Source organism: Rhipicephalus microplus, chromosome 7 (genome assembly GCF_043290135.1).
Source record: "Rhipicephalus microplus isolate Deutch F79 chromosome 7, USDA_Rmic, whole genome shotgun sequence".
NCBI lineage: Eukaryota > Metazoa > Arthropoda > Arachnida > Ixodida > Ixodidae > Rhipicephalus > Rhipicephalus microplus.
The window spans coordinates 72,572,642-72,598,347 of NC_134706.1; the positions used below are offsets into that span (position 1 = coordinate 72,572,642).

The following is a 25,706-nucleotide window of genomic DNA, read 5'->3' on the forward strand; positions in this document are numbered from 1 at the left end:
TCGGCTGTGATACAATAATTTAGATTTAAAAGCACACCTGTGTGTCATAATGAGGGCATGCTTTAGTGAGCCCTAGATATTCGAAATTCATAACTCAGCTCTCACCTGTAGCGCAAACAATGGGCTGCCCAGCAAGACAAGTAAGCAGAAGAGTGCCATCAAGCATTGGCCGAAAGCCGAGAGCCTCTACAACTTCATCGCATGGTGCCTAATGTACTTCAATGATCTCAGATTGTCTGAAAACTTCATTTTCCATACATCTGATCATCGTGTCACAGTGTGTCAAGTCAAGCAGGCAACTACACGCTAAGGTTTTAGGATTTTACATGGCTTTCGCTGCCAGAGTCCACGTGAAGCGCATCAAGATAAGTGTTGTCCTGGCACCTCGAGATATTCTGATAACTTTTTAAACGTTTGTCTAGTTTCAGCAAGTGGCCACCAAACACAATTGTGGCAAGCAAAAGCTGCTGTACATTTTTTTAACCTCAGACAGCTCTGGGCACTTTCGTAATATTGTTTTGGGACGCATTTGCGGAGTCGTCAGCCGGGACTTCTGTTGGGAGATGCCGATGAGAGGCTATGCGGTAGTCATTCCTAGATATATTGCAGCTACTCTTTTTTAATCTTCAGTGGTGAGTAGATCCTCATTGAGAGGCATTAAAGAGACGGGAATAAAAACGCATCCTGTCGGTGGCTTTATTAGGGATGCTTTAATAAATGGGAAGCATTTCCTTGCACACTACATCTATCCATTCATTCTTCCATCCATCCATCCATTCATCCATCCATCCATCGATTCATCCATCCATACATCCATCAATCCATCCATCTATTTATCTATCCTCCCGTCCGTCTTGGGGTACACCAAAATTAACTTGGAGTACACCAAAATTAGTACGGGAGGGTAAGATGGTAAAGCGAATACATCTCACTCCTCATGACATGAACAATGTCACAATATCATCACTACGTCTTTTAATACTTTCCAAACAATAGTGGCACATTCCCGGGGGCGTGTATGTGCAACGGGTGATAGACATTTTATATCTAACTAGGAAAGGTGAGAATACACAGGGTGACTTTAATGCTTGAGCGTTAAGAAAAAGATGCCATAGGCACAGTTCACCGGATGAACGCAAACAGTAAGTAAAAGTGTCCCAGGAAAAATCGAACCCTACCATTCTTCGTGGCTATGAAGGATTCTACATCATAGCCACGCCAAGGTTCTGATATTCTTTTCAAATAGGTGCCATCCGCTGAAGTTGATTCGCATAGCAGTGTTGACGGCTACGTTCGTGGCGCGCATCAGCGCCAGCATCAGCGCTTTGTATCAGCCCACCGCTTCTGGTGTTGCTAATATCTATGTTGCTGTGGGAATGGTTACGCAACTGCAAACCTAATATAAAGCGGTTGAGGTTTTTGCGTAGATTTATATATATAGCGCCATTTCATAACGTCTGGCTCAATAAAATCAGTGTACTTCCACAATTCATCCCCATCCCAAGCCCAACTATAATTCTAAATGTACGTGGGATCTGCCAAATTTTAGGCAACCTAAACCTGCACCTCATTGCTTAGATTGACGTGAACCTCGCATCAGGAAAAAGCATTTGTGAAAGTGGCTTTTTAGCTTCATTTTTTTTTCATTTTATGTACAGTGCCAAATTTTATGTAAGGGAGTGCGTGGTATGCTCGCTGCGGCCGCTGCTGGCAGCGCGCTAAAGCTAGAGTGAGAGCAGCCAGAGCCTCTCTTCACGTGATGTCTCGGTGAGTAAGTCAAGCATTCATCGATGATATAGAAATGGTGGCAAGATTGCAACCCCATTCCTCTTCGAGGCGACTACCTAAGAGGCTGGTAATTGTGCGTGTAACTTTGTTTGTTTTGAACTTCACCAAGTGCCGATATTGATCTGAATGATGGTTGAGGTTTCGTAATATAAAAAAACATTAGTAAGAATACTTACTGGATATTTAATTGGTTCGATGTCGTCAGTGGTTTTACCTAGACGGATAAAACAGACAAAAAGCATTATATTAAGTGAACATGACGCTTTACTTTTCGTAAGTACGCAAACACCCCTCGTGCATTCGCAAATACTGCGAAGCAGTTCACATTATCTGCTTAAAGAATCACAGCAGCTGAGGCAATAACTTTTCTTCACGAAGTCACTGATGATGACTGGTCAAAGCACGGGGCATCAATCGACTAATCCTGAATGCCCCGTACATTACCCACACTCGAGCATGCAAATGCCTACCAACACGTTTGTAGTGTATAAAACATGCTCTTTCATTGGTCATAAGACGTATACGGTATTGAGGTGTCAGCGGCACCGGTGAAATACAAAGGCGAAGGTGCAACTGCGTATTCGAAGTGTTCTTTTACTTCCCGTCCCCTATGTGCAGCATGAACGCGTTAGAAATGCGCTTTTTTAAACGCTGCCGAAGCGACACAAACGCACTGGCTTACCATGGATAGCGTCGTCGTGGTACCATAGTAAGGAACGCGCCGTGGCAGGGGGAGGGGGGGTCTATGTGTTTGGGAGCGCTATAGCAACTGAAGCTCAAGTTTTCGGAGCGATGACAACGCCGCGCCTGGCCCTGGCGGCGAGTTACGGAACACTTGAGGATAGAAGCGAGAGAGGTCGCAGGTGAGGGAGTGTGTTTCGCTGAAACGGGAGCGCGTGCGACACGCGCGCAACACGTGCTGCAGTCGGTGAGACAGACAGACAGACAGACAGACAGACAGACAGACAGACAGACAGACAGACAGAGAACTTTATTGCGGTCCTGAGGAACACTACCTCAAGGAGATAGAGCAGTAGACCGCTCCCACGTAGGAACGGGTAGGCCGAGCCTCACCGCCACGTCGTGGGCCCTCTGGACAGCCCAGAGTTGATGTGCAAGTTCTGAGCTCCTGAACGCAGAGCTCCATTCCTCCTCGGTCACGTGCCGAGAATCGCGTGATGAGGAGCACTGCCAGAGCATGTATTCTAACGTGGATACTGCGCCACAATCTGGGCAAGTTGTATTATTGCTTTAAGTGAACTGGCTGTGGGAACGAAGACTGGGGTACGACCTGATTTGAAGCATGCGGAGAGTAGATGCTTGGGCACTACAAAGTTGCATATGAGGAAGGGGAAAATCCTTCTGCCCAGCCGGTAATGTTTTGTCGCCTTATTGAAAGTGAGGAGAACATCCCAAAAGACCATTAGGTTGGAGTCTGAAGGTCCCGCAGGCTGCCCAGCACGGTGAGAGCCGGGAAAAAAAGGCGAGCACTTTAACTTCACTCGCTGTGGTTAAACCTGGCTTGCTGCTTCGCGGCGACGTCAGCGGCTAATGCACGGGACGGAGCACATGACTATAAACCTCCTGGGACATTTTAATGCCATGACCGTATAATTTTGGTTTTTATTTATTTTTTAAGCACGTCGCAAACGTTCCCACAAGACAGTACATGGCTGCTACTGGTAGATACCACATCTTAACAAGAATTTTATGGATTTCATAAACGTCAACACACCACATAGATAGAGTACGCAGCTTCATGTCGGCAGAATGAGACTTACCTTGAGCCATACGTCGTACATGGTATTATCACGAAGGACCCAAAAAATGCATTTCGCAGTGACTCGGGCATTCCCGTCCTCCGTCGCCTGCTCCACATCATAAACTTGACTAACGAGCTTTAGTCCTTTGGTTCGACTCGCTTCCCAGAAATGCTTGTCCAGCTCAGAGATCTTTGTGAAGCTGCACTGCAGGCGGTACATTATGAGGTAACTCAAACTCAACGTGCGCTCTCTGCACGAGCACGTAGACGAGCGGCAGCGCATTGGAGGGAAGGGAAAACACACCATCCACATCCCCGATTTCTACTTTTCTGCCAAAGATGGCACTGCCTGTCTGGCGTTGCAGCGCCACCATGCGTTGCTTTGGATTCCTATAGGGAGCCATCACGTGCGCACCACGATGGCGCGCACATGTAGGTGCCGCCTTCTAGCGGTTTCCATCAAATTATAGCGCGCGCCGATGTAGAACAAATGCCGAGGGCCGGGAGAGAAGTATCGCTGCGTCTGCCGCGCCATACAGTGTATTATAGTCTAAGGCAGCCTAACAATAAACGCAAGCTTGACTCACAGCCGCCACTATCCTACTCAGGCAGAATTTGCATAAATATCCCACTGAATGGCTATCGGTTATTTACGTGTTGCATGCAGATTTGACATGTTTCAGGCGTATGACTTCTTCATAAAGACACCTGTCCATTTCACTCGCTTTTGGTCAAAATATTTTACTTATTAAATTTCATCAAAATTCCGACTTCGCTGCTCTACCAAACGTAACGTTTTCACAAAGAACGACGAACTTTAGTTTTTAATATGCATACTCTTCCATTCTTAGCGGAAAACTGCTTATTATTAAAACGGCAGTCACCAATCATTCCTCTGTTCCACAGGTAAATGAAAGGTACACTACAGTGCTCTGGGTGGAGGGCGTAAATCTTCTTAGGTTGTAACCAACTGCAGTACATTATAGAACTCTGCACTCCGAGTATTACCGCACTGTGACAGAAAAAGAAGGGGGGAGAGAAAGGCTAGTTCATAAACTTCGTCGCATCTAAAGCTCGAAGATTTACTTTAAGAGAAACATCAACAGAAACCCCACAGAAAGCACCGGACCTCATGAGTCCTGGCACCAACCACCAACCTATGCCCTGGCAACGATGCCCAGCAGGGGGCACGTCGTTCATGTGCACGCCGTTTTGTCAATTAGTGTGGCCGCAGCGTTGGCAGTGACGTTTTCAATCCCGTGTCAGTGCCCCGCACAGCGCAGGCGCGGAGGACGTGTCGCGCCAGCCATGTGATTGTCGTGGCTCCCATACATTATCTCCCTGTGAAGACAGGGTTCCCTGCACGTAATCGCTGTCGCCGCCTTCCACGGTGCTATTCTGGCCTTCGAGTACCACCAGGTGATGCCAGGTTAGTCTATTACTTTTAAGGCTTCTCCTTCTAAAAGGGGCATATTATAAGGGGTAGGGTTTTTTTTAGTTTACCAATACATACTGAACGTAGTGTTTGTGTTGAAGATAATCAATAATATGGTTTTGAATGGAAGATCATGAGTTCATGGTGACAATGACACGAAGCATGCCCTTCCAGTCTACGGCTGCTTGGAAAAAGTAGGCTGCACAAAAAGTAGCGGTGCGTGATGATGAGTGTGCAACCTGAAAGGGATCACCAATTCGAAAAGATATGAGTGGTGCGCCTGTTGCATGAAGCAGTTGACTGGGTGAAAAATGAAACAATTTGTCATTAAAGCGAGCGCTCCAGTGCGTTGAAGCAAAGAAAGTGGCGGCAGTCCAGAGGCTCTCAAACATAAAATACTGCTATGGTATGAAAAAGACGTGCTAATAAATATGGTGAAATTATTTTGTACTGCTTTCATTGCAGTGAACAATTACGCTTGATGTGGGCTCCTGATGTGGGGATGTCGCCTTTGTCAGCGCGACCTCACTGCCTTCGGCATTGATTTCACAGCGCAATCCACGCCTTGCTTTCCAATGACCGAAAAATTCGTAGCTGCCACATAGAATCGTTCAGCGTTGTCCCCGGAGCAAAAGTGACTGCCCTGGGCTCGTGCCCGCAGAATAATGCTTTGTGGTTTTCCGCAATTGGGTGTTCGCCAGGTTGCTCACTTGAAACTTGCAGCATAGTTTGTTGACCGCGGCTGCCATCGATATAAACACGGCGGGCTTGCACGCAGAGTTTGTAGCGGCGTTCTCGATCATGAAATTTCCGTCCCCAGAAGCAGCTACCTTGAAATCCACCCCAAGTGTTCTCTAACTGTTCGTGTGGCTTGCAGCGGGACACTCACTAGACCCACGGCAAGTTTCAACTTGCGAGGAATTGCACGTACTTCAGCCGCATTTGCCTCGAGCTCGGTCTCGATGTCCGCGTAAAGGTCGAGGTTCACAATCAGCATCACCTCGGTGTCGCAACTTTTGTCTTCTGTGTCTCTAGTGGTCATTCTGTGTCGTTTCCTCCGTAATGCTCGGCATACCAGCCTTTTTTACATCAAAGCTGTTATGAGATCAGCCTTCGGGTCGCGCACAGTTATTGTTGTCCGTTGCTGCCGCTGCCACCGCCGTGTCCGTGACCACATCGCGCAAAACTAGAAAAAAAACCTTGCACCAATGACACAGTGGGGCTTGAACCGGGTCCGCGGAGTGCCAGCCCATATTCTACCACTGACTTACGCCGGTGCTCGTCATTTGTTGTGAAACTTGCCTTAAGCAGACAAGGCCTAGCACCAATGGCACAGTGGGGCTCTTGGCACAGTGGAACTCGGGTCCGCTGGTTGCCAGCCCGAAACTCTACCATTGAGCAACACTGGTGCTTGAGGCTTGCTGCAAAACTTCCCTTAAGCAGGTTTTATGTCGGGAAAGCAATCTCGTCAAGACGACTTATAAAGCGTTTCACAACAGCGAAAGAACAACCGGTTGTCGCACAATGCGAATAGTGTAACGAGTGGGCCGTCCAATGCTCCAAACCATTACAAAAGCTTGTTCTTGTTCCCATATTAACTGTTGCACATCGCCACTTCAGCCATAATCCATCATCATCAGCAGCCACTGCATGGACAACTGGCACAGATGTCTTAGCAAGTGTTTAGCGAATACGACGCTTCTCAGCAGAATGACAAAAAATAGCATAGCGAATGCCAGGCTACTACCAAAATGTTTGTTATTAATGCCGTAGGGGGTACCAAGAAAGTTTGCTTGCACTAGTTACCCAATGAGTGTTTTGAAAAGGTTCTGAAATGCTGCTCTTCTACCTTTCGCTGTGACTGCGCTGTGCCTATACCGCGCAGGCCTGGCATTTTTTGCTGGCCCTGCGCGAATCGACTTTGGCATCGTTCAACTTCTGTCCACGTTGGCCCTCTTTCAGCTTGTCATCGCCGTGCATCTTTGTATCAGAATATTTTTGGTCCCTTACCGGTTTCACTGCTTTCCGAGCCAAAAGTATCAACCTCTGTCCTTTTGCCACCATTTGAACCGAAAGTGATTTGGTCTCGAAGTAAGCCACAGCTATCTTGCCCATCCACTCGAGCGCCTCACGAAGCTCTTGTATTGCAGGTAATTTGTTCTTGTTCTTGTTGCCTTTTACTTGTGGCTCATACTCACTGTTGAGGATCGGCCAAGTATTGGGTGGTCTTATAAAGTATTTTTTACTTCAGAGTAAGGGAACTTACAAATTGAAAACGTTACAGCTTTTAGAATGAAATTTTGATGATCGCTGATCTGTACTTACTATAAAGCTTTTGTATTTGTAATAGATAATAACCAGTACTAGAACCTAGCTTAAAAAAGGCACAAGAAGGGAGAAGTTATGGGTATGTCGACCAGAAGAATAATATTTTATTCTTAGTTTTTTCGTTTTATGGAGATAATACCGCACTGCCTCGCAAACTTTCGCACAGGCAAACCCAGAAATAGAGGCTCTAAAGGACAGAATCATGGGCATGGATAAACTCATTCCAATAGCACGTAAAGAATTTCTAACTTTGCTCTACGAGCTGTAGTAGACCTTGTACATGTCAAAAAGTAATGATCCATGATTTCTGGCTCACCACAGAAAGCGCACATTAGAGAAAGAGCCTGAGCAGACCTGTGTTGGTAGAAATTTAGTTTTGGTCCCCTACAGCGTAGCCTGGTAATTGCGACTTCTAGTTTACGTCTGTGACAAGGGGATCGATGCCAGGGATATAATAGGTGCTGATATTCATTGTAATTTGTGAGTGATGTACCTGTAGAGCTTTTCATAATGATACGCCTGTGAAATCGCTCAGCCGTTACCGAAGCGGATGGTGGAAAACACGGTAAATATGACCCACCTACTGCTAACTTCACTAAAGAATCTGTCATTTCGTTTAGCAGCAACCCTTTATGGCCCGGTACCCAAACTAATCTAACTTCTCTCACATTGGGGGGTGTTGGGTAATTCGTGTATTATTACACAAAATACGAAACGTCTTTATTAGGTGCGATTCAGCATCAACCGAAAGTGCAGCGCAAAGTGACAGAGAATCTACAATTATAACAGCTGATTAAACTTCTGCGTTTAACTTTCGTAGGGCCAGAGCCACTGCCAGAAACTCAGCCACAAAAATGGTTATGAAATAAGGTCCAACCCAAGAAATAAGGACCAACCCAAGTTCGGGCTGAACATACCAACCACTGACTTTTCGCCCCTCTGTGATGTATATGTAGCAATAATTACTTTTGTTTTGATGCTCTGCGAGTATTCTTGCAATAAACCATCTAGAGTGTGTTGTGGGAGCAACATTGAATTATTAGGAAAAATATTGTCAAATTGAATACCCACATGGTGTGAATTATTGCTAATCGGCCTTATCTCGCCGGTACGTACATCCAGCGGGTCCAGTAAACGTTGTACAAATATAATTTGTGGTGTGTGAAACCGTGGCCATCTCACGCCAAAAACGATTCCGGAGAGAATATGAATACTGTTTGTGACAGCTGGAGAGGCAATTCAAACTTTCCTAAAAATGTCTGAACGGTCAAGATACGATATCTGCACGGAAGAGAAGGAACTCTCGATTCCAGGTATAAAACGCAGTTCGAAATTGTTTCAGGGAGACCAAGGCAGAAGGGTAGCGATTTTATTTCTGAAAGAATGAGACGGCGGACTCTGTAGGCTGGAGCACCAGAGAAAAGCGCGCATCTAAAATTCAGAATAGGATGAACATACATTCGATATATCATTACTAGTGTATCTCTTCTGATGCCTCTTTTGTAGTTGCTTATCCTACGTAACATGCCGATGGATCGTGAACCCTTTCCAGCAATCTAATGAATGTGCTGGCACCAGTTTAGAGATGCATTATAAATTACCCCAAGTATTTAATAGATTCCACCTATGGTATGTCCTAAGAATAAGAACATAATGAGATGTGCACGGGAGATTTTAAGGGGAAGACAAGAAGAGCACATTTACTCGAGTTTAGTAAAAATTGATTGTCATCAAGCCAGTTCTCCAGAGTGTTAAGATAAGACAGCAGGTGCTTGTATAACGTCTGAATTGTGTCTGCCGTAGGAAAGAAAGCGATATCTTCTGCATAAACATAAGTTGTAATGTCCTGGTTACGTGAAATGGTGCTCGTTAGCGCAATAAATAACACCAGGGACAACACTGATCCTTGCGGTACTCCTCTAGGTTGTGTGAGCATAGTCGATGAAAAGCCTCTTTGAAGCACTAGAACTTCCTGTCCAAACGAAATGTGTGATCCCACGTTACAATGTATGCCGAAAAATTGAGGTATTCCAGTCTATCTATCAGATTACCATGCTCTACAGTATCGTATGTTTTAGCAATACACAAGGTAACTAAAGCTGAATATTTGTTGTCCCGTTGGGCTAACTGAATACGACTCTCTCAATAACCATGAGCATTTCTTATGGAACACCCAGCCCGGATCCCGATTGACCTTTTGTCAATAAATCTAATATTTTGAGTATAGGTAATTCTTCAAATCAATTTCATCAGATTTATGTCAAAGCGATAGGCCTTATGTTTTCCAATGTGTACCTGCCATCTTGTTTCTTCAGCAACAGTATAATTTTAGCTAGTTTCCAGTCTTGAGGTATACAAGAGCTCTTCAACAAATAGTTCACAATATATAAAAGAATATTAGGTGATTCTTGTGATTCTTGAAGTAAAATGTTTGCCAAAACATCGTGGCTCCGTGCTGTGGTCACGGAGGCACGATGGAGGAAACAACAAAAGGCTTACGCATCTGTCTTTTCGCTCTGCAGTTTGCCGTGGTCACGGCCGGTGCGTCGGTGCTTCGCCTTCCGGAAGACTTTCCACCCATGGGAGGAATTTGCGATGGCGCCCCTGCCATGGATCCGCGCCTGTTGGAAACAACTTGCGTGAACCTGTCCGAGCACATGGAACGCCACCTAGAATATCACCGATGCGCAGCCGCCACGACAATGCTATCAAGTTCGGAACAATACTACCGAGCCTCCAGCAGTACCTCTTCTGTGGGCACGGAGGCACGATGGAGGAAACAACGAAAAGCTTACGCATATGTCTTTTCGCTCTGCAGGTCGGTTGCTTTTCCAACTTACCCTCTGGCAGCCTCCGATCAGATGATCTTTTCCTTGTCGTGCTTCCGTGCCCTGAAGCAAATCGCAATTGTGCAATTCATCTTCAGCGCCTTCTGCTCCTGGGAGGTGACATCGAAACAAATCCTGGTCCTATGACTAAAACCCAGGAAGACAAGCTTAATTCAGTTTTTGATAGTGTGCAACGTATTGAAGCTAACAATGTGAGCCTTCTCGAATCCGTGAATCAGGTTTTGCTCCTACATGCCACGTTACAAAGAGATTTCTATTCTCTGACGCAAAGAGTAGGCGAGCTCGAGAACAAACTTCAGTCAATGTCGACACAGCACTCTTCCGCAAATGCACAAAACATTTCCAAGATGCAAGTAATAATCGATGAACTACAGTCATAGGTGACAGGGAGCAATTCCGGGCTTGGCCCCAGGCATGAGAAAGACCTTTCGAGAATTCAAGACAAAATAGAAGGCTTGAAAAACGGCTCCCGCCGGTCTAACTTGCTTTTTTACGGAGTCGCCGATACTGACAGTTCCGAGTCGTGGGAGGCCTCTGAGCGAATCGTAAAACAGCTTTGTTCAAGCCATTTTGGCATATCTGTTTCGTCTATTTCTGGAGCTCACCGCATGGGCCGGTTTTTAGCCGATAAGAAGCGTCCAATCATTGCAAAGTGTTTTAACGAGAAAGAAGTCGAATCTATTTTGAGCAAGGGCTTCAAACTGAAAAACACAACACTAAGCGTAGCACGAGACCATTCTGAAGCTGCGCGCGACAAAAGACGCAAACTACTGCAGTTTTCAAAGAGCTTAAAGAAGGACGGTGACCGCATTAGTCTTGTTTTCAATAAGTTGTTGGTTAACAATGACGTTTACACGTGGGACACAGAGTCGAACAGTGCTAAACAACTTTCACGTCGCAATAGCACTTGACGCATCCCAAATGTCTATCCCCCTCTCTTCTCGTATCGCCAACCAGTACCTTTATATCAGCCATCTGAAGCAAACGAATAATCAACTAGTTCCCTTGATCACGTACATGACTTTCATTTTCCTTACGACCAAGCCAGAATACCCTCAGTAAACGGAACAAAAAAGTTCATCCCAAACCTGAGCAGTTAAGGCGTCGACAAATAAGGCATCACGCGAAATAACTTTCGCAAATGTGAATGTGCGCAGCATCATAAACAAATTAGATGCTTTAGAATCGTTGCTTATCGGCCTCAAACCCGACTTCCTTGGCCGTTACTGAAACGTGGCTAACAAGTGATATCGAAGATGCTGAGCTGTCACCCCCAAACTACGCGATCATACGCAAAGATAGACCAACACGAGGCGGCGGCGTAGCTGTCTTTATAAGTAAAAGAATCCCCTTCAAATTCCTTCCAGACTTAGAAGGCGTAGAGGCTGTGTCTTGCCAACCTAAGTTCACAACCCACGTTATCGTTTTCGGGCGTGCATACCGCGCCCCTTCATCAAATCTTGAGTGTATGGATGCCCTGTGCACGTATATGCGGCGTAACGAATTTAGTGCCAGAGTTATTCTAATGGGGAACTCAAATTTGCTTGACTTTTATTGGAAATCAATGCAGTACCACAGCGCCTGCTCCTAAATAATTTACAATTTAATTCTTTTTTTAAACCTTTCACAAATAGTGACGCAGCCAACGCGTGTACAGGGACAAAACTCGAGTGTGCTGGACTTAATCTTTCTCCCTGATAACTTTCCGGTACATGAAGCAACGATAGAACTTCTAGACGGCAATTCAGACCATAAAATAACTTATTGTAGGATACCTATAAAGGACAGTAAAACGCCTGCATTCGGAGAGGAAACATTTCCGGACTTTTGTAATGCCGATGATGTAGTAATACATAACTTACTGTTCGACGAATTTCCATCATTTCAAGAATTAGCCTCTGACTCCACCGCGAATATAGAAATTTTGTGGCATAAATGCAAAGAAATTGTTCTTTTTTGCTTACAAAACCACGTTCCTCCAAAGAAAAAGAAGACCAGAAAGAGGAATCCATGGGTCACACGTGTCGTTATACATGGTAAAAGAAAGGTGAAGCGTTTGAGAAAAAATCTAAAAGAGAAACCAAATATTTATAGCCGAAAAAATCTGAGTGCCGGTATAACTGGCATGAAAAATGAAATGAAGGCCGCCAAGTCTACTTATTTTGAAAAAAAACTCTAACTCGTTTCATAAAAAGTTCCCCGACAAACTTTTGGCAATACATGAATCCCAAGGTCCATAATATGACCCACGAAACGCCTGAAGAAAATGCCTATTCCGCAAACGGATTAAATAACTATTTCCAAACAATTTTTACAGTTTAAGACGGAAAATAGCCTCACATAAAAATTAGAGACGAGAAATCTATTAAGCGATTATTCAATTCAGAAGAGGGAGTTTTCAACTTACCATTGAAGTTGGATGGCAAGAAAAGTTCCGGACCAGACAACATACCTAACGCGTTTTTAAAAAGATATGCCGAACGGATAAAAAAATACCTGTGCCTGCTTTTTAACCACTCATTGTCGTCGCGCACCCTACCAAAGGATTGGAAAATAGCAAAAGCTATTTCTATACATAAGTCCGGAAATAAAAACGAACCTTCCAATTATCAGCCCATCTTATTAACATGTACGGTTGGTGAACTACTCGAACACATAATCTTAAAGCACATAACGAAACACCTAGAAGAACACAAAATACTGTCCCCTTTTCCACACTGCTTCAGCCAGGGCATGTCTACTGTAACACAACTCATTGAAATGGTCTATGACGCCTCATTAAGCATCGATCGCCAAAGACAATTTGATCTTATTCTGCTGGATTTCTCGAAAGCATTTGATCGGGTGTCGCACAGCAAACTGATCTTGAAACTCCAACTTCTTCTACGCAAGGGCGAAATTGTTGACTGGCTTACTAACTTCCTAACAGAGAGGTCGCAGCTCGTGGAACTAAACCATGTCCAATCTTCAATCATACCGGTGACCTCTGGGGTACCGCAAGACGGTGTTTTGGCGCCGGTATTATTCTTAATTTTCGTGAACGATCTTCTTTCATCTGTTATTGTTGGATGCAGATTATTTGCTGAAGACTGCATCCTGTACAAAGAAATCCACTCACACGATGACCATATTGCCTTAAATACAGCGCTAGACGCAGTTTCAGCCTGGTGCAGTGATTGGCAAATGAACATCAATGAAAAAAAGTCCGCGCTCTTATACATAACTAGAAAAAAGAATTCATCCAATTTCAATTACGTCATCAATTCAGCTACCCTTTCTAAAGTCACAAAACATAAGTATCTAGGGGTCATTCTGTCACATGACCTACGGTAGGATGCTCATATTCATTACATCACATCATCTGCGCTGAAAATACAGTTATTTATAAAAAGGCGATTACAGCAAACACCACCACACACAAAGTTACTGGCCTACAATAGACTTATACGACCCATCCTCAAGTACGCAAACACTGCCTGGTTCCCGTACACAGAAACTAACCAGCAAGCTCGAAGGTGTTCAACGAAAAGCGCTTAGGGTCATCTTTGACAAATTTAACCGAACAGATTCACCAACGGAGCTGCTTAAAAAGGCTGGACTAACCATAAAAAACCAGGCGATATTGGCACGCTTAAAACTGATGTACCAACTGTTACATGGTCAACTAAACATAAATAAGTCCCGGTACATAAAGCTATCCACAGCTAGAACAACCCGCTCAAATACTCTCACACCCTTGAACCTTACAGATTTTACACAGATGCCTTCAAATTCTCGTTCTTCCCGCTTGCGATCAGAGAATGGAATAAGCTTTCCACCTCCATTACCAGTAACACATCCTTAGCCACTTTCACAAAACTAGTAGAAAGCGACTTGATAGCCTCGCAAACATAATATGGTGCATGTGATCGTTCTTGTTATTTAAGTACAGTGCCGATATGATTCTAATTTGACAAATGCGCTTATAGGTTTTCTTTTTGTTGTTGTTGTTTTGTTAATGTTTTTCTTATTATTTTTCTCTTTCGATTGACTGTACTTAATCACTGCCTTAGATTGTTCACCTGTTATAATCTCTGTGGGAATGACAGTATGTATAAATAAAAATAATAAAAATAGAACTTGCAATCCCGTCCGGTCCAGGGGCAGTGTTTCGCAAACAAAGTACAGTTTCAGTCAATTCAGATACTCTCAATCACTGCGCTGCAATCACTGAACATTGTACCATTACATTCTCGATACTGAATTGAATCTTTAAAACTATTATATACAGTCATTAACCCCACTCCTGGCATCTTTGGTTGTAACTACATCGCATTTATGAAAGAATCTTGCACCCCAAGCTCCAACATTTTGAACATAAACCTTTATTTGCTTGTACTAACACTTTCATAATTTGTTTTCTTCCACGTACTATAGACCTCTGGAATTCCCTACGGGCGGTATTCGTTCACTATCATTACAACATTTCATTGATGCCGCTATTGCCTATTTAGAAAGTAGGTAAAGATCAAACACATATTGATGTTTTCTTATGTATTGCTGTAATGTATTTCAGTTTTATTGTTGTTTTATTGTTGTTTTGTTGTTGTTGCTCTGTTTGTATTAGTTTTGTATAACTCATCCACTCCTCCTATATCCCTGCATTTGGGCTGCAGCAAAATTCAAATAAATAAATAAATAAATAAATACGAAAATTTCTGTAAATTCATGCATAGATATCTGCAAATTGCGAATGGTCGAGAGTTCTGTCCTAAAGCGACGTTCTAAACCTTTAGCTATCTCTTCCAGAGAGGCGGTCATCTCTTGTGGCGTCAAGATACGTGACTCTAAAGTTAAAGGTGTTGGCGGTACCTTCCTTGACCGCAGATACGCAAATAGAGCACGCTAATTGTTTACTTTGGAAAGATAATCAAAAAGTTGAATGTCATAATCTTCTTTCGCACTTTTAACAGTGCCATTAACTACACCGACAAGAAACTGATAATCTTTCCAATTTGTTGGGCATTGATTATGCAGAAGCCTCTTCCAAGCGGCTTTCCGTCCTCTGTAATCGCGCGTAGATTCATCAGTCCAGTAACGAGAGGATGGCTGTTTGCTCAATAGAATAACGAACTCTGAACTTTTCCGACACCCCTCTAGTATGGAGCGGATCTAAGATGCAATTTTCTGACCATTGTCATTCTGAAGTTTCGCAATGGCCGAACGCAGACAAGTTTGAAATTTTTTTAAGGTTGACGTGTACTCGAGGTTTTTGCTCTCAAGCTGTCATTGGACATACAATGTCAAAAACTACCGGGAGACGGTCGCTGTAAGTTGCAGAGTCAACTACTGACAATGACAAAACATTAATCACACTGGTACAAAAAGTCACATCTAACACTGATTGAGCCCCGCCGCGGTGGTCTAGTGGCTAAGGTACTCGGCTGCTGACCCGCAGGTCGCAGGATCAAGTCCCGGCTGCGGTGGCTGCATTTCCGATGGAGGCGGAAATGTTGTAGGCCCGTGTGCTCAGATTTGGGTGCACGTTACTACGGCGTCTCTCATAATCATATGGTGGTTTTGGGACGTTAAACCCCACATATCATTCAATCAATTAGCACTGATTGAGTCTGACCACGAGTAAATGTTACTTGTCCTTTATTTATACACGAGAAATTTTGGTCAATGGTCCACTCCCACAGCCGTCTGCCACACAGACCTGTCTTTTAGCCCCATGACAAATGATGAGAATCAATGTCACCTGTGAGCACCATTTTCTTTTGACAGGCTGCCAAAGCGCTGCTAAGGTGACTTTTACTTTGTACACCAGTGGAGAAACAACAGTTCAAAATTGAAAGAGGGTGGTATCGTGGAAGGTACAAATCTAACGCTATTATTTAACAACAGAGTCCGACATCCTGAAAGCAATTTTTGCTTTATGACATAATTTACTTGATACTAGTATCCTTAAACCAACACCACGTGTTTGGCGATTTAATCAGAAAGAACTAAATCCTGTAAAATAAGAAATTTATTAGCTGTAAGCCAAGTTTCTTGTAGAAATATAATATCGGGGTTAAGTTGGTTAGAGAGGTAATGAAAGTCAGTTGAGGCTGAGATAGTGGAACGGCAGTTCCACTGAAGTACCTTTAGTTGGCCCATGGTGCTGAGCGCACCGCAGTAGCGCATGCCTTCTCCTTCTTGGTATCTTTTCTCGCAATCAACAACTCATTCATTTTAGTTTTTGACTTGAAGTCCTCAGATATAGGCGATCTTATACGTTTGTTAGCTCGGATCTCAATTTCCATATCGGTTGCATTACTTGTGTTTGGCTGAGGCGTACGACGTTCTTGCTGCACCTGTAGAAAAGGTTGCTGAGCATTGTAAGCACATTTAGACACTTTATCCAGCACCATGTTTTGTAGTTCTGTGGCGTCAATGGTGTCTGATTGTTGAGGAACTGTTGGAGCCTGAGCTTACACTCCTTGCATCATACAAATTGAAAAAATTTTCGTTAAACAGTCACTGAGGTGAGATGTTAACTTACTCATTGCCTTAGCCATTGCCTTTTCGATGGCTGATTCAATGGCTTGTGAAAGGTTGGAGTCTAGACTAGACATGTTTCGTACTGCTGCACCAGAATAGCCGAAGGCCTTGTCTTTAAATATACTGATAGCTTCCCTGCGCGAACAGCGGCGGTGGTCTATATTCTCTGGGATTTATATTTCCTGACAGCCAGCAGAGCATTCGGAATGGTCTGAGGAGTGACTCCCTTCCACAAAGGCAGCACTATTCTTATGTTGCTGGGCATTCGCTTAAGGCGTCGCTTTCGCCGCAGACGCGGCAACGAAGATTCGACTTGCATCTTCCCGCACTATGGCCGAATCTTCAGCAGTTTTTACATTGTACTGGATGGGAAGCGAGGGGCTCCAGGCAAAAGATAAGATGCCAGTGGTGTATTTCTGACGGGCAAGTTGTGTCCACAAATGTAGCAATGAGGAATTCGGTTGCTGTCCTCTCTTTATTAATCAGGCGACTGCAACAATAAAGGGAAATTACGCCTGCTCTCGAAAGCCTGTCTAGGGTCTCTTCTGGACTCACTTTGAAATCAACGCCCCTTACGAGGGCTTTAGTACACGCAAGGTGAGGCTGAATGAAAGCACTCACCAGGGTTTACGCGAACAAAGTACACTTAGGCAGATCCTGCACACAGGTCTGGTCGGGTGACCTACACACTATGCCACCTCGTCCGAATTGGCGCATGTCGGTGATGGTCTGAAAGTGATTAGATGTGGCTTTGAGTTCTTTTTGGGCAGCCAGGGGGTTCGTGAGCCTGACAAAATCTCCATTTGTAGACACCAGTGCGACAGGATTGTTGCTGACCCAACTGCAAAAGAATAACTCTAACGGCAATTGAATCGGTGACAGTAACGCTGACCAGATGGTTCGCGCCTGGCCAGGAGAATTGGTCGACATCAGCACAACATATTCGGGTAGATTCAAAAGCAAGGAAAATGAACTAGAGACTGTAAAGAACACAAAAACTCATAACTAAAACCGCTCAATACTCAGCCAACACCTCCACAGTGAAACAGCAGACGGCAATATCTTTTTTTAGCACGAGACGAAGGGGTTCAAACAGTCTGTCTGAAAGGATTGTAGCAGCTGGTACAAAAACGCAGAGATTCATTGTATTTAACAAAATCAGACGCACAGAAAGTACCCAGCTCTTCCAGCTGTTCTATTACCTCCTCTTTGTCTCTCTCCGCCTCACTCTGACTGCCCGCCCGACTGCCCCCCCGTGTCTATCTTCGTATTTACGTCTAACATAAACAAAAAGAGACACTGCAGCTCATGAGTCACGACACCACGCACTACATTACTACGTGACAGGGGGTACAGTGCGCGTCATCGGCAGTCCATCACTGACTGTCCGACCACCACTACACCAGCTCTTTTTTTGAGTCAATGTGTCTGCTGCACGCATCGCAAGTGGGCAGCACAAGTCAGTCTGGCACTAGAAGCACCTCAATTTTCTGCCTCAGTTATGCATACACTTTTTGCGGGTAGCTGACAAACACAATGTAGCGGTGTGCTTCGGCTTGATTAAACGCCAGCCTCGGCACGCCAGAAGAAGTTTGACACTTCTTTGTGGTAGATTGCACGTCACCTGGTTCTGTGATGAGCGACAGGAGAGCTTTTGTGTGCTTGTCCTGGAGAGCCTTGTGACTCAGTGGTAGGTGATCGGGTGTGCAGTCTGTCAACGAATGATTTTAGTAGCTGAAATGACACAAATGAGTTCGCGAGGGCAGTTACATTTCCTGTAGGCTGCTCTAGCACTTTTGCTAAGCGGGTACATAGATGAGAGGTGCAGGGTCTTGTGCCATGGTCTCCGGCAACGTCTCACTACCAGAGATTCTTGGTGGGGAACTCTGTGGCTTGTGTCTGCCACGTGCCCTTCTGTGTAGGAGTTGTAAGGTATCTTTGCCATTGCTAAGCTTTATTGCAGAATAACTGCCTCGATGTGGTGCCCCTTGGGAGCTCCATTCAATGCGGCAAAGTTACACTGCCCAGTACTGCCCAGAGGAGTTTTCTCGGGACTTCTGCCTCATGGCTCCATACATGTACCACGCCATGCACCACTGCGAAGGTGGTCTATGGCAACCCGTCATTGCAACATGCCCGTCCATGCCTCTCGAGGTTTGAGAGCGTTGATCATTCGCACACAGTTGTCGGTGCCTTCATTAAATTTGTTGAACTCTGGTTATAAGGCAGCAGGTGACGAAGACTCTATGAAGCTGAGTTCGCATGAGAGCACCACGAGGGTGTATCCAAGCTCTCTGTGGCTCTCGGGTGAGCTCTCGTTAAGGTATTGCGAAGTAGCTGTGGCCAATGTGCCATTTTGTAAGTATAGTGTTCGCAAGGCTGCAGAAATTAGCACAGAGGTCGGCATTGTCAGCACTTTGACTAGAAGACATAGTCACACAGTAGTGTGTAGCAGTTCCGCTATGCTCTCAGGTGATCCGCAACAAGAGTCAAGGGTGGCATTTGTGGAGAACACAGTGACTCCGTGCAAATCATGGTAGAGGGCATGGCCAAGGACGTGGAGACCCTTGGGGACCAAAATTTTGTCAAATTCCTGGACACAAGTTCAATGCCACTAGAAGGGTCAACGGAGTTGCCAGACAAGTGGAAGTCATGTGTTGTTAGACAATTTTAGTTGGGCGCACGTAACGAGCCTACGTACGCAGCACTGCCACGGGAGAGAACTGCACATCTGCAGCACGTAACGGATCGATTCCAGAATTGCGCGCGTACGCCCGAAAGAAGACGTTGCGTACGTCACGCAACGCATACAGCGTTACGTCGTTCTCTCCAGACCTCGAAGAAGCCAAAACAAAAATATATGGTGGCAGCAGTAGCGTTCAACTTCAACGCAGACAGCAACAGCGAACCTGATGCAAGGCATGTGCACTTCACAACGAAAGGCGATGGTTTCATGACAGACAAGGCTAATTCACGCGGCGCGTTACGGCACGCTGATGATTCAGAAGAAGTTGCCTAGTGTCTTACGAAAACCTTCGATAGGTTGTGTGCGGGAACGCCTCTCTTTCTACCAGGCCTCTCGGCAAATGAACCGGTAAGTAAAACGAAAATTAGTACGCACTTTTATTCTTGGTGCAAAATAACATGCCTTGGATGTTGCGCGAGCTTTCACTCAATAAATTGGCCGGTAGTGCATCGTAATGTCATGATTACCTGGAATGCGATCAGTTGCTGTGAGGTACGCCAAGCCTCATCCGCAGCAGCACTGATTACGGCGCTGGGGTCGATCCAGAGCGGCCATGCCCGATCATACGCCGTTCTTACATTGCGTACCCAAGTTCAAAACAGCAAAGGTGAACGTGCGCTTTCAGTACACCCAGGAACGATGACAAAAATCTGCGCAGCGAACGTCATGGCCTGATTCGTACGGTGGTGCCCTTACCAGGATGCTCAGGATGTACAGGATATCAGTATGTTTTTTTTGCAGTCGACAGAGGCCACCTTGTTACTGGGACCACGGTACTGGGACCTCACATTTTTCTAACGTACGTAGGTGGCGCTGATCAGCATTCGAAACCATTGCATCTTGAATGGAATTTATATAATTGAGTGAAATGCCGGAAGGTACGTTAAACTAAAAGTGTTGATGCATGTTTGCTTGTAGCGTATATGCAACGTAATTTTTACAACGTACGCAACTTCTCTATACGTCCAACTAAATGTGTCTGCTGTGCAGTGAAGTGGGAATGCGGCATCCATAAAATGAGCGCCAGAGGAGGCCAGGAAAACATCCACGGAGAGTGAAGTGCCGAAAGCTTGACCGACAGTGAGGAGGCATTCACCCCGTTCCTACGCGAGATGAGCCCGTGCCTATTGTTAAAGATAACAGTAGCAAATGGCTAGACGAGTGGTTGAGAAACACATTTAGGGTCTCGGAGCCATCCTCTGGTTGTGGGATCGATATTTGCAGCGGCAATCAACTGCGCGTTTTAAGCAAAAGCGTTATCTAATATAAACTAAAAGCTTCCTATGCAGGTTATTTTAGTGACTCGTACTTGCTCTCTAGGGCTGCTTTCTAAGAGTATAAATGATTACCAAGCTATGGGTTTCACAAAACACAAACCTTTTGTAAGTAAAAAAGTAAATAACTATTCATTACCAATTTGACAATATTACCAATTCGACAAAGCTTCACTGGATTAGGTATATAACTTTTATTACGCGCACAGTGAAAATTCAAACCCTTAAACTTTAAAGCAGGCCCACTGCGGTGGTCTATTGGATAAGGTACTCGGTGCAGGCTGCGGGATTTATAATCCCGGCTAAGGCCTCCTCAACAGTCTCTACTGTTTTTTTTTGCAGTGTCTTGCTTGTCTTGTTGTTTTGTGTTCCAGAAAGTGTGTCCGAGTTCGCTTGCGGGACTCGCAATTGTGTACGCGAAGTATCTGAGCTCAAAGTGGAGTTTAGACAGCGCCATATTCACGCGTTTTCGGACGCGGACAACCTACCTCTGTTGGCGTTAAGTTTAATTCTAACCCCTGCCTGCGCACGAAGGGAGCAATTGAGGAGAGTGGTCACCTGACTTATCACCGGACGGAGCCAACTATGCCCCATATGTTGACTAAGTCGAATTGGTCCCGTAATTGTTTCAAGTGCAAGGCTCTAACCGGGCATATTTGTGACCCTAACGGTAGCTGCAGACCACTGATGTTGAATTTGAAATCCTGTTTACTTCCCAATTTACACGCTAAAAAGCCGACACCGTTCTACATTGCAGGAAGCACGTTCTCACTTCTTTTTCATGTTTGAAACTTAGGCAGCTTATTGAGCTACCCTGTAGGACTTCTGCATAGGTACTATGGCTTTCCATAAAAATTTCTGTAAGTCTTTAAAATTACGAAAGCATTGCTATTGAAGTTAAACACATTGAGGTTTTATAATAGTTTAAAAACATTAAGAACAATGCCTACCGGATATTTAGGTGATTTGGTTTCATCAACGAGTTCATCTGGACTACACAAAACAAGAACAAAAAAGCAGTATTTAGATCCTGTGAAATATCCTACTTCTCGTAGTTAGTGAAACAACCCTCGTGAGTTTATAAATAATGTGTGGGGATGTGGGCCGTCGGCCTCAAAGTATCAGAGCAGCCCGTACAAGAACTTCAAGACTATTTCTAATAGAAAATACGAAAGAAAACAGCGGAACTCAAAAGTCGCAACACTACCCTATAACCTAAGCCCAGGAAGGGCCACACCATGCTTGAGCATGCCGGACCATCACTTAGCGTCTGGCCACCGTGCTGGTAGGAACGTTTTGAAGCCCGTGTCTGAGCTACGCACATCGCTGGTGCGCAGCACGTCTCGCGCTAACCGAAAATTGGCGTGAATCACAACGGCTATCATCGAAGTAGAAGATTTAGATACTGTATGTTCAGCGGTGTGATGTTTGGCAACAATAAAATACATTTAAGCAACAACTGTATATTGGATGATTTGGTGTGTGAGGTTTAACATCTCAAAAGCACCATGTGGTTGTGAGACACGCTGCAGTGGAGCGCTTTAATAATTAAACCACCTGGTATTCTTGAACCAGCACCTAAATCTGATCACAAAGGTCTACTGCACATTCGCCTCCATCGGAATTGTAGCCGCTGCAGCCGGGATTTAATCCTGTGACCTGCGAGTCAGCAGCCGAGTACCGTAGCCGCTCCAAGAACAGCCCCAAGATACCATTGCAAGAATTCATCACCGAAGATTAAAGCTTGGCGAAACACATGTTAGCAGAAGTTACAACACTGTGAAACACAAGAACAAGAGCTTCTTATTTTGTATTTTGACTGGGGGTGTGGTCCCCTTCTCCTTGCTATCTTTCCCTTCCAAATTGTACTCGGCACTTGCATGTTCATTGTTCTTTTCTGATTGGCAATACCGGTTATATTTTATGGTGCGGGCTGAGAATTTCTTATTTCTATATACCTCACAATAAAGAATGTATTGATGCGAAACACCCTTCTCATCGACTTTTATGGAAACGATATTTGCATAGAAAAAGAAACTCGAGAAACAGGTGCTTAGTCGATGTCGAGCTGAGGACGTTGGGTGCACTGGACACGCGTGTGAAAACGTGCGCGGGGAGGAACGCCAGAAAAAACAGCGCAGGGCACACCGCGGAAGATGCACTTTCGGCACGCCAACGTGTCGCTTCGCAAAGATTTGAAGATGACAAAAGAGCATGAAAAGCAAAGTTTTTCACGGCGGCAGCTATGCGTAGCGGCTGCCGTGAGCTTCAACATTTCACTCAGCAGTGAGCGGCCCAGTACATAGAAATATAGCACCTGACACAAAAAACAAGTGCCCCCCCCCACCAAAAAAGGCAAGAAAAAAATGGGCCTCGCATCTGCACGTCTGATTGCAAATGTCATCGAAAGGCGATGGCCTTCCGTCTGGAGGAAGTGTATAAAAGTTTTATTTAATATTCTGCTCGAGAAAATTAGTGAGTGGGATTCTGTAGACGTTGCGTCAGACAAGAGCGTCATGTGGCCATATTCTTGCAAAACGAAACGATGCCCGCGGCGTATGTACGCAATATCGGAGCCCATAGTTTGTAAACTGCAAGGTAGGTGGCAGCACCGTATCGTTAGAGCAAAGCGTAGGAAACCCGTTTTTTTTTGTTGTATAGTATCACATTGTCATTTCAGCGTAATAAACGCTATGGTCCTTTGCTAATGCCTTTCAAGTATAAAGAAACACATACTACAGAATATAGACGTGCTGATATTGTGACTCAGATATGCGCAATCTTTGCTTTTCATTCGACAATCGCACAAGTGTAAACGCAGTAACGAGATCAAGATCTGTGGGCGTTGAGAATGTGGTTTAACTGTAGCCGTTTCGGTTGACAGACAAGTCGACGGAATTAGAGACAGGCCTAAATTATTACGTTGAAGCCCGCTGCAGAAGACACCTTCATCACAAGTGTTTTTCATCTCGGCGCGTCACGTTGCGTGAAGATCATATTTCAAGATGAAACCCTCACGTCACACGTGAAGGAGGGACACATTCGGCACGCTGTTCGTCTCTTCGTACCAAGGCAACTTCAGGGCAGAAAATGTGCGAAGTTGGGTCACGTGAGCAGTGTATGCGAGAACGCCACCGTTTGCGTCCGATACACTGAACCCTACTCCACTAACACACGTCAGTTCAATATTCGGAAACGTTTAAATTGTGAAGGGCCTCAAGATGAATTTTCGAAGGGCCCAGCAGACCTCGGGGACGCCGTGGCGAATGGTGCCTTCTCACGGCTCTGGGCTACGGGTGGAGCGAAGTAAACGGCGTATCACTCAGCGGTATTATGAAAAGTTGTGGGGATAACGCCACTGCCTGGCCAGGCATCAGTATAACGAGTAGGGTACATTTTATTACAGCAAAAGTTGTTACGAGATCACTTTTGGGGTCATGCGCAGTTGTTGCTGCTCGCCACTACCGGCGCTGGTGTCCGTAACCACATCGTGCGAAATTAGAAAAAAAAAACTTGCACCAATTACACAGTGGGGCTTTAACCCGGGTACGCTTAGTGCTAGCCCAATATTCTACCACTGAGTTATGCCGGTGCTTCTAACTTCTTGTCAAACTTGGCTTAGGCAGGCATGACCTAGCACCAATATCACAGTGGGGCTCGAACCCGGGTACGCTTGGTGCCGGCCCAGTTTTCTATCACCGAGCTACACCGGTGCTTTTGACTTGTTGTGAAACTTGTCTTAGGCCGGCTTGATGTTTTTTTATTGCGTGAAATCATCACCAGTAAACAAGTGAAGTACACACAACATACTTCATCAAAAGTCAGGCAAACACACACAAGCATCAAGAAGGAGAGGCCACTCCGCAAAGGTTCAAAAGTCTCAAGAACTCTGCGCACTTGAGCAGCTTCATCTCAGAAGAGGGATCTCGTCGACCGTGGTGGCTCGGCGTGTGTATAAATCATGCGGCTTTACCATGAATAATAAAGTCCCAACAACATAAACAGGTCATATGGGGTATCATCAGTCAGACTGTTCTTGAATGAGCTGTCATGAGCTGTGATTGGAAGTTATTTTCTTATTGTTTTTCTTAGAATGTCTCAAAAATAAAAAGCGTCACGACAATGAATAAAACAATGCTCTATTTTCTCAGATTATTTGCAGAGTCTACAATACATGTTCAGATTACATATATTGATTTTTGATTGAGCCACATTTTCACTGGCAGCGTGGAAGTGTGCAGTTTAAAGAAAGTGTTTTCGCTGAAGGAGATATCCACATTCTACGTACACGAAATAAAGCATCGTGCCCAGACAAAAGCGATTATGGCTTTCAATAAACGGGTTCGAGGAAAAGGTTATTCACAAGGGCAGTGGGTAAACTTGTTCTGTGAATGGTATACAAATACTCTATGCTAAACCTGGTTTCGAAAATTGGCAGTATCAAAAATTTCTTTTAATTATTTACACAACGGCAATTTCTCGGCAACGCTTGTTGTGACATAGATAAAAGAAAGGTGGTAACATAGACGTTGACGAAGAACCGCTAAATGAAAGGGCATGCACACATCCTTGAAGTAAAAAAAATCGCAACACCAACTGTCACATGAACAACTGCACAAGACCGAGGCCACCCTTTCCAAGCGCAAGAAAAAGATTCTCTTTTGTCATAGGTTTCCAGAAAGAGCTCTAAATAAAGCAGGCAAATATCCTATGAAAGGCATGAATGTGCACACGAGAGCAGTGCAACACCTGCAGAACATAAATAAGCTTTGACGCAAGGACGAAGGATTGCACGCTTTTGCTCTCGCAAACATGGAAAGCTCCCGTCCGTTCCATGTTGCTCCCTTCCGGCGGATCTTAGTTGTCGCAGCGGTCCAGCGTGGGCCCCTGTTACCATAGTTATCGGGAGGCACACCAAAGTATTTCATAGGAGTCGCATTCCCATGAATATTTGCGAAGACCGAAGGAGTTTGGGCCCCCATGCCTAGCCAGAATCCAC

At 44.9% G+C, this 25,706-nt stretch overlaps 1 protein-coding gene across 3 annotated transcripts in view; it reads right to left on the reverse strand.

Moving 5' to 3' along the window:
• LOC119179630 (japanin-like-RA1) overlaps nucleotides 1-25,706 on the reverse strand; it is a 113,061-nt gene that overhangs the window by 78,262 nt on the left and 9,093 nt on the right. For all 3 annotated transcript variants that reach the window (XR_012884691.1, XM_075868180.1, XM_075868181.1), the window contains exon 2: nucleotides 1,965-2,002. Coding sequence is in view for 2 of the 3 variants with exons in the window: in XM_075868180.1 (XP_075724295.1) it covers nucleotides 1,965-2,002 (38 nt within the window). In the remaining variant the exon portion in view is untranslated. The remainder of the gene's footprint in view (nucleotides 1-1,964; nucleotides 2,003-25,706) is intronic.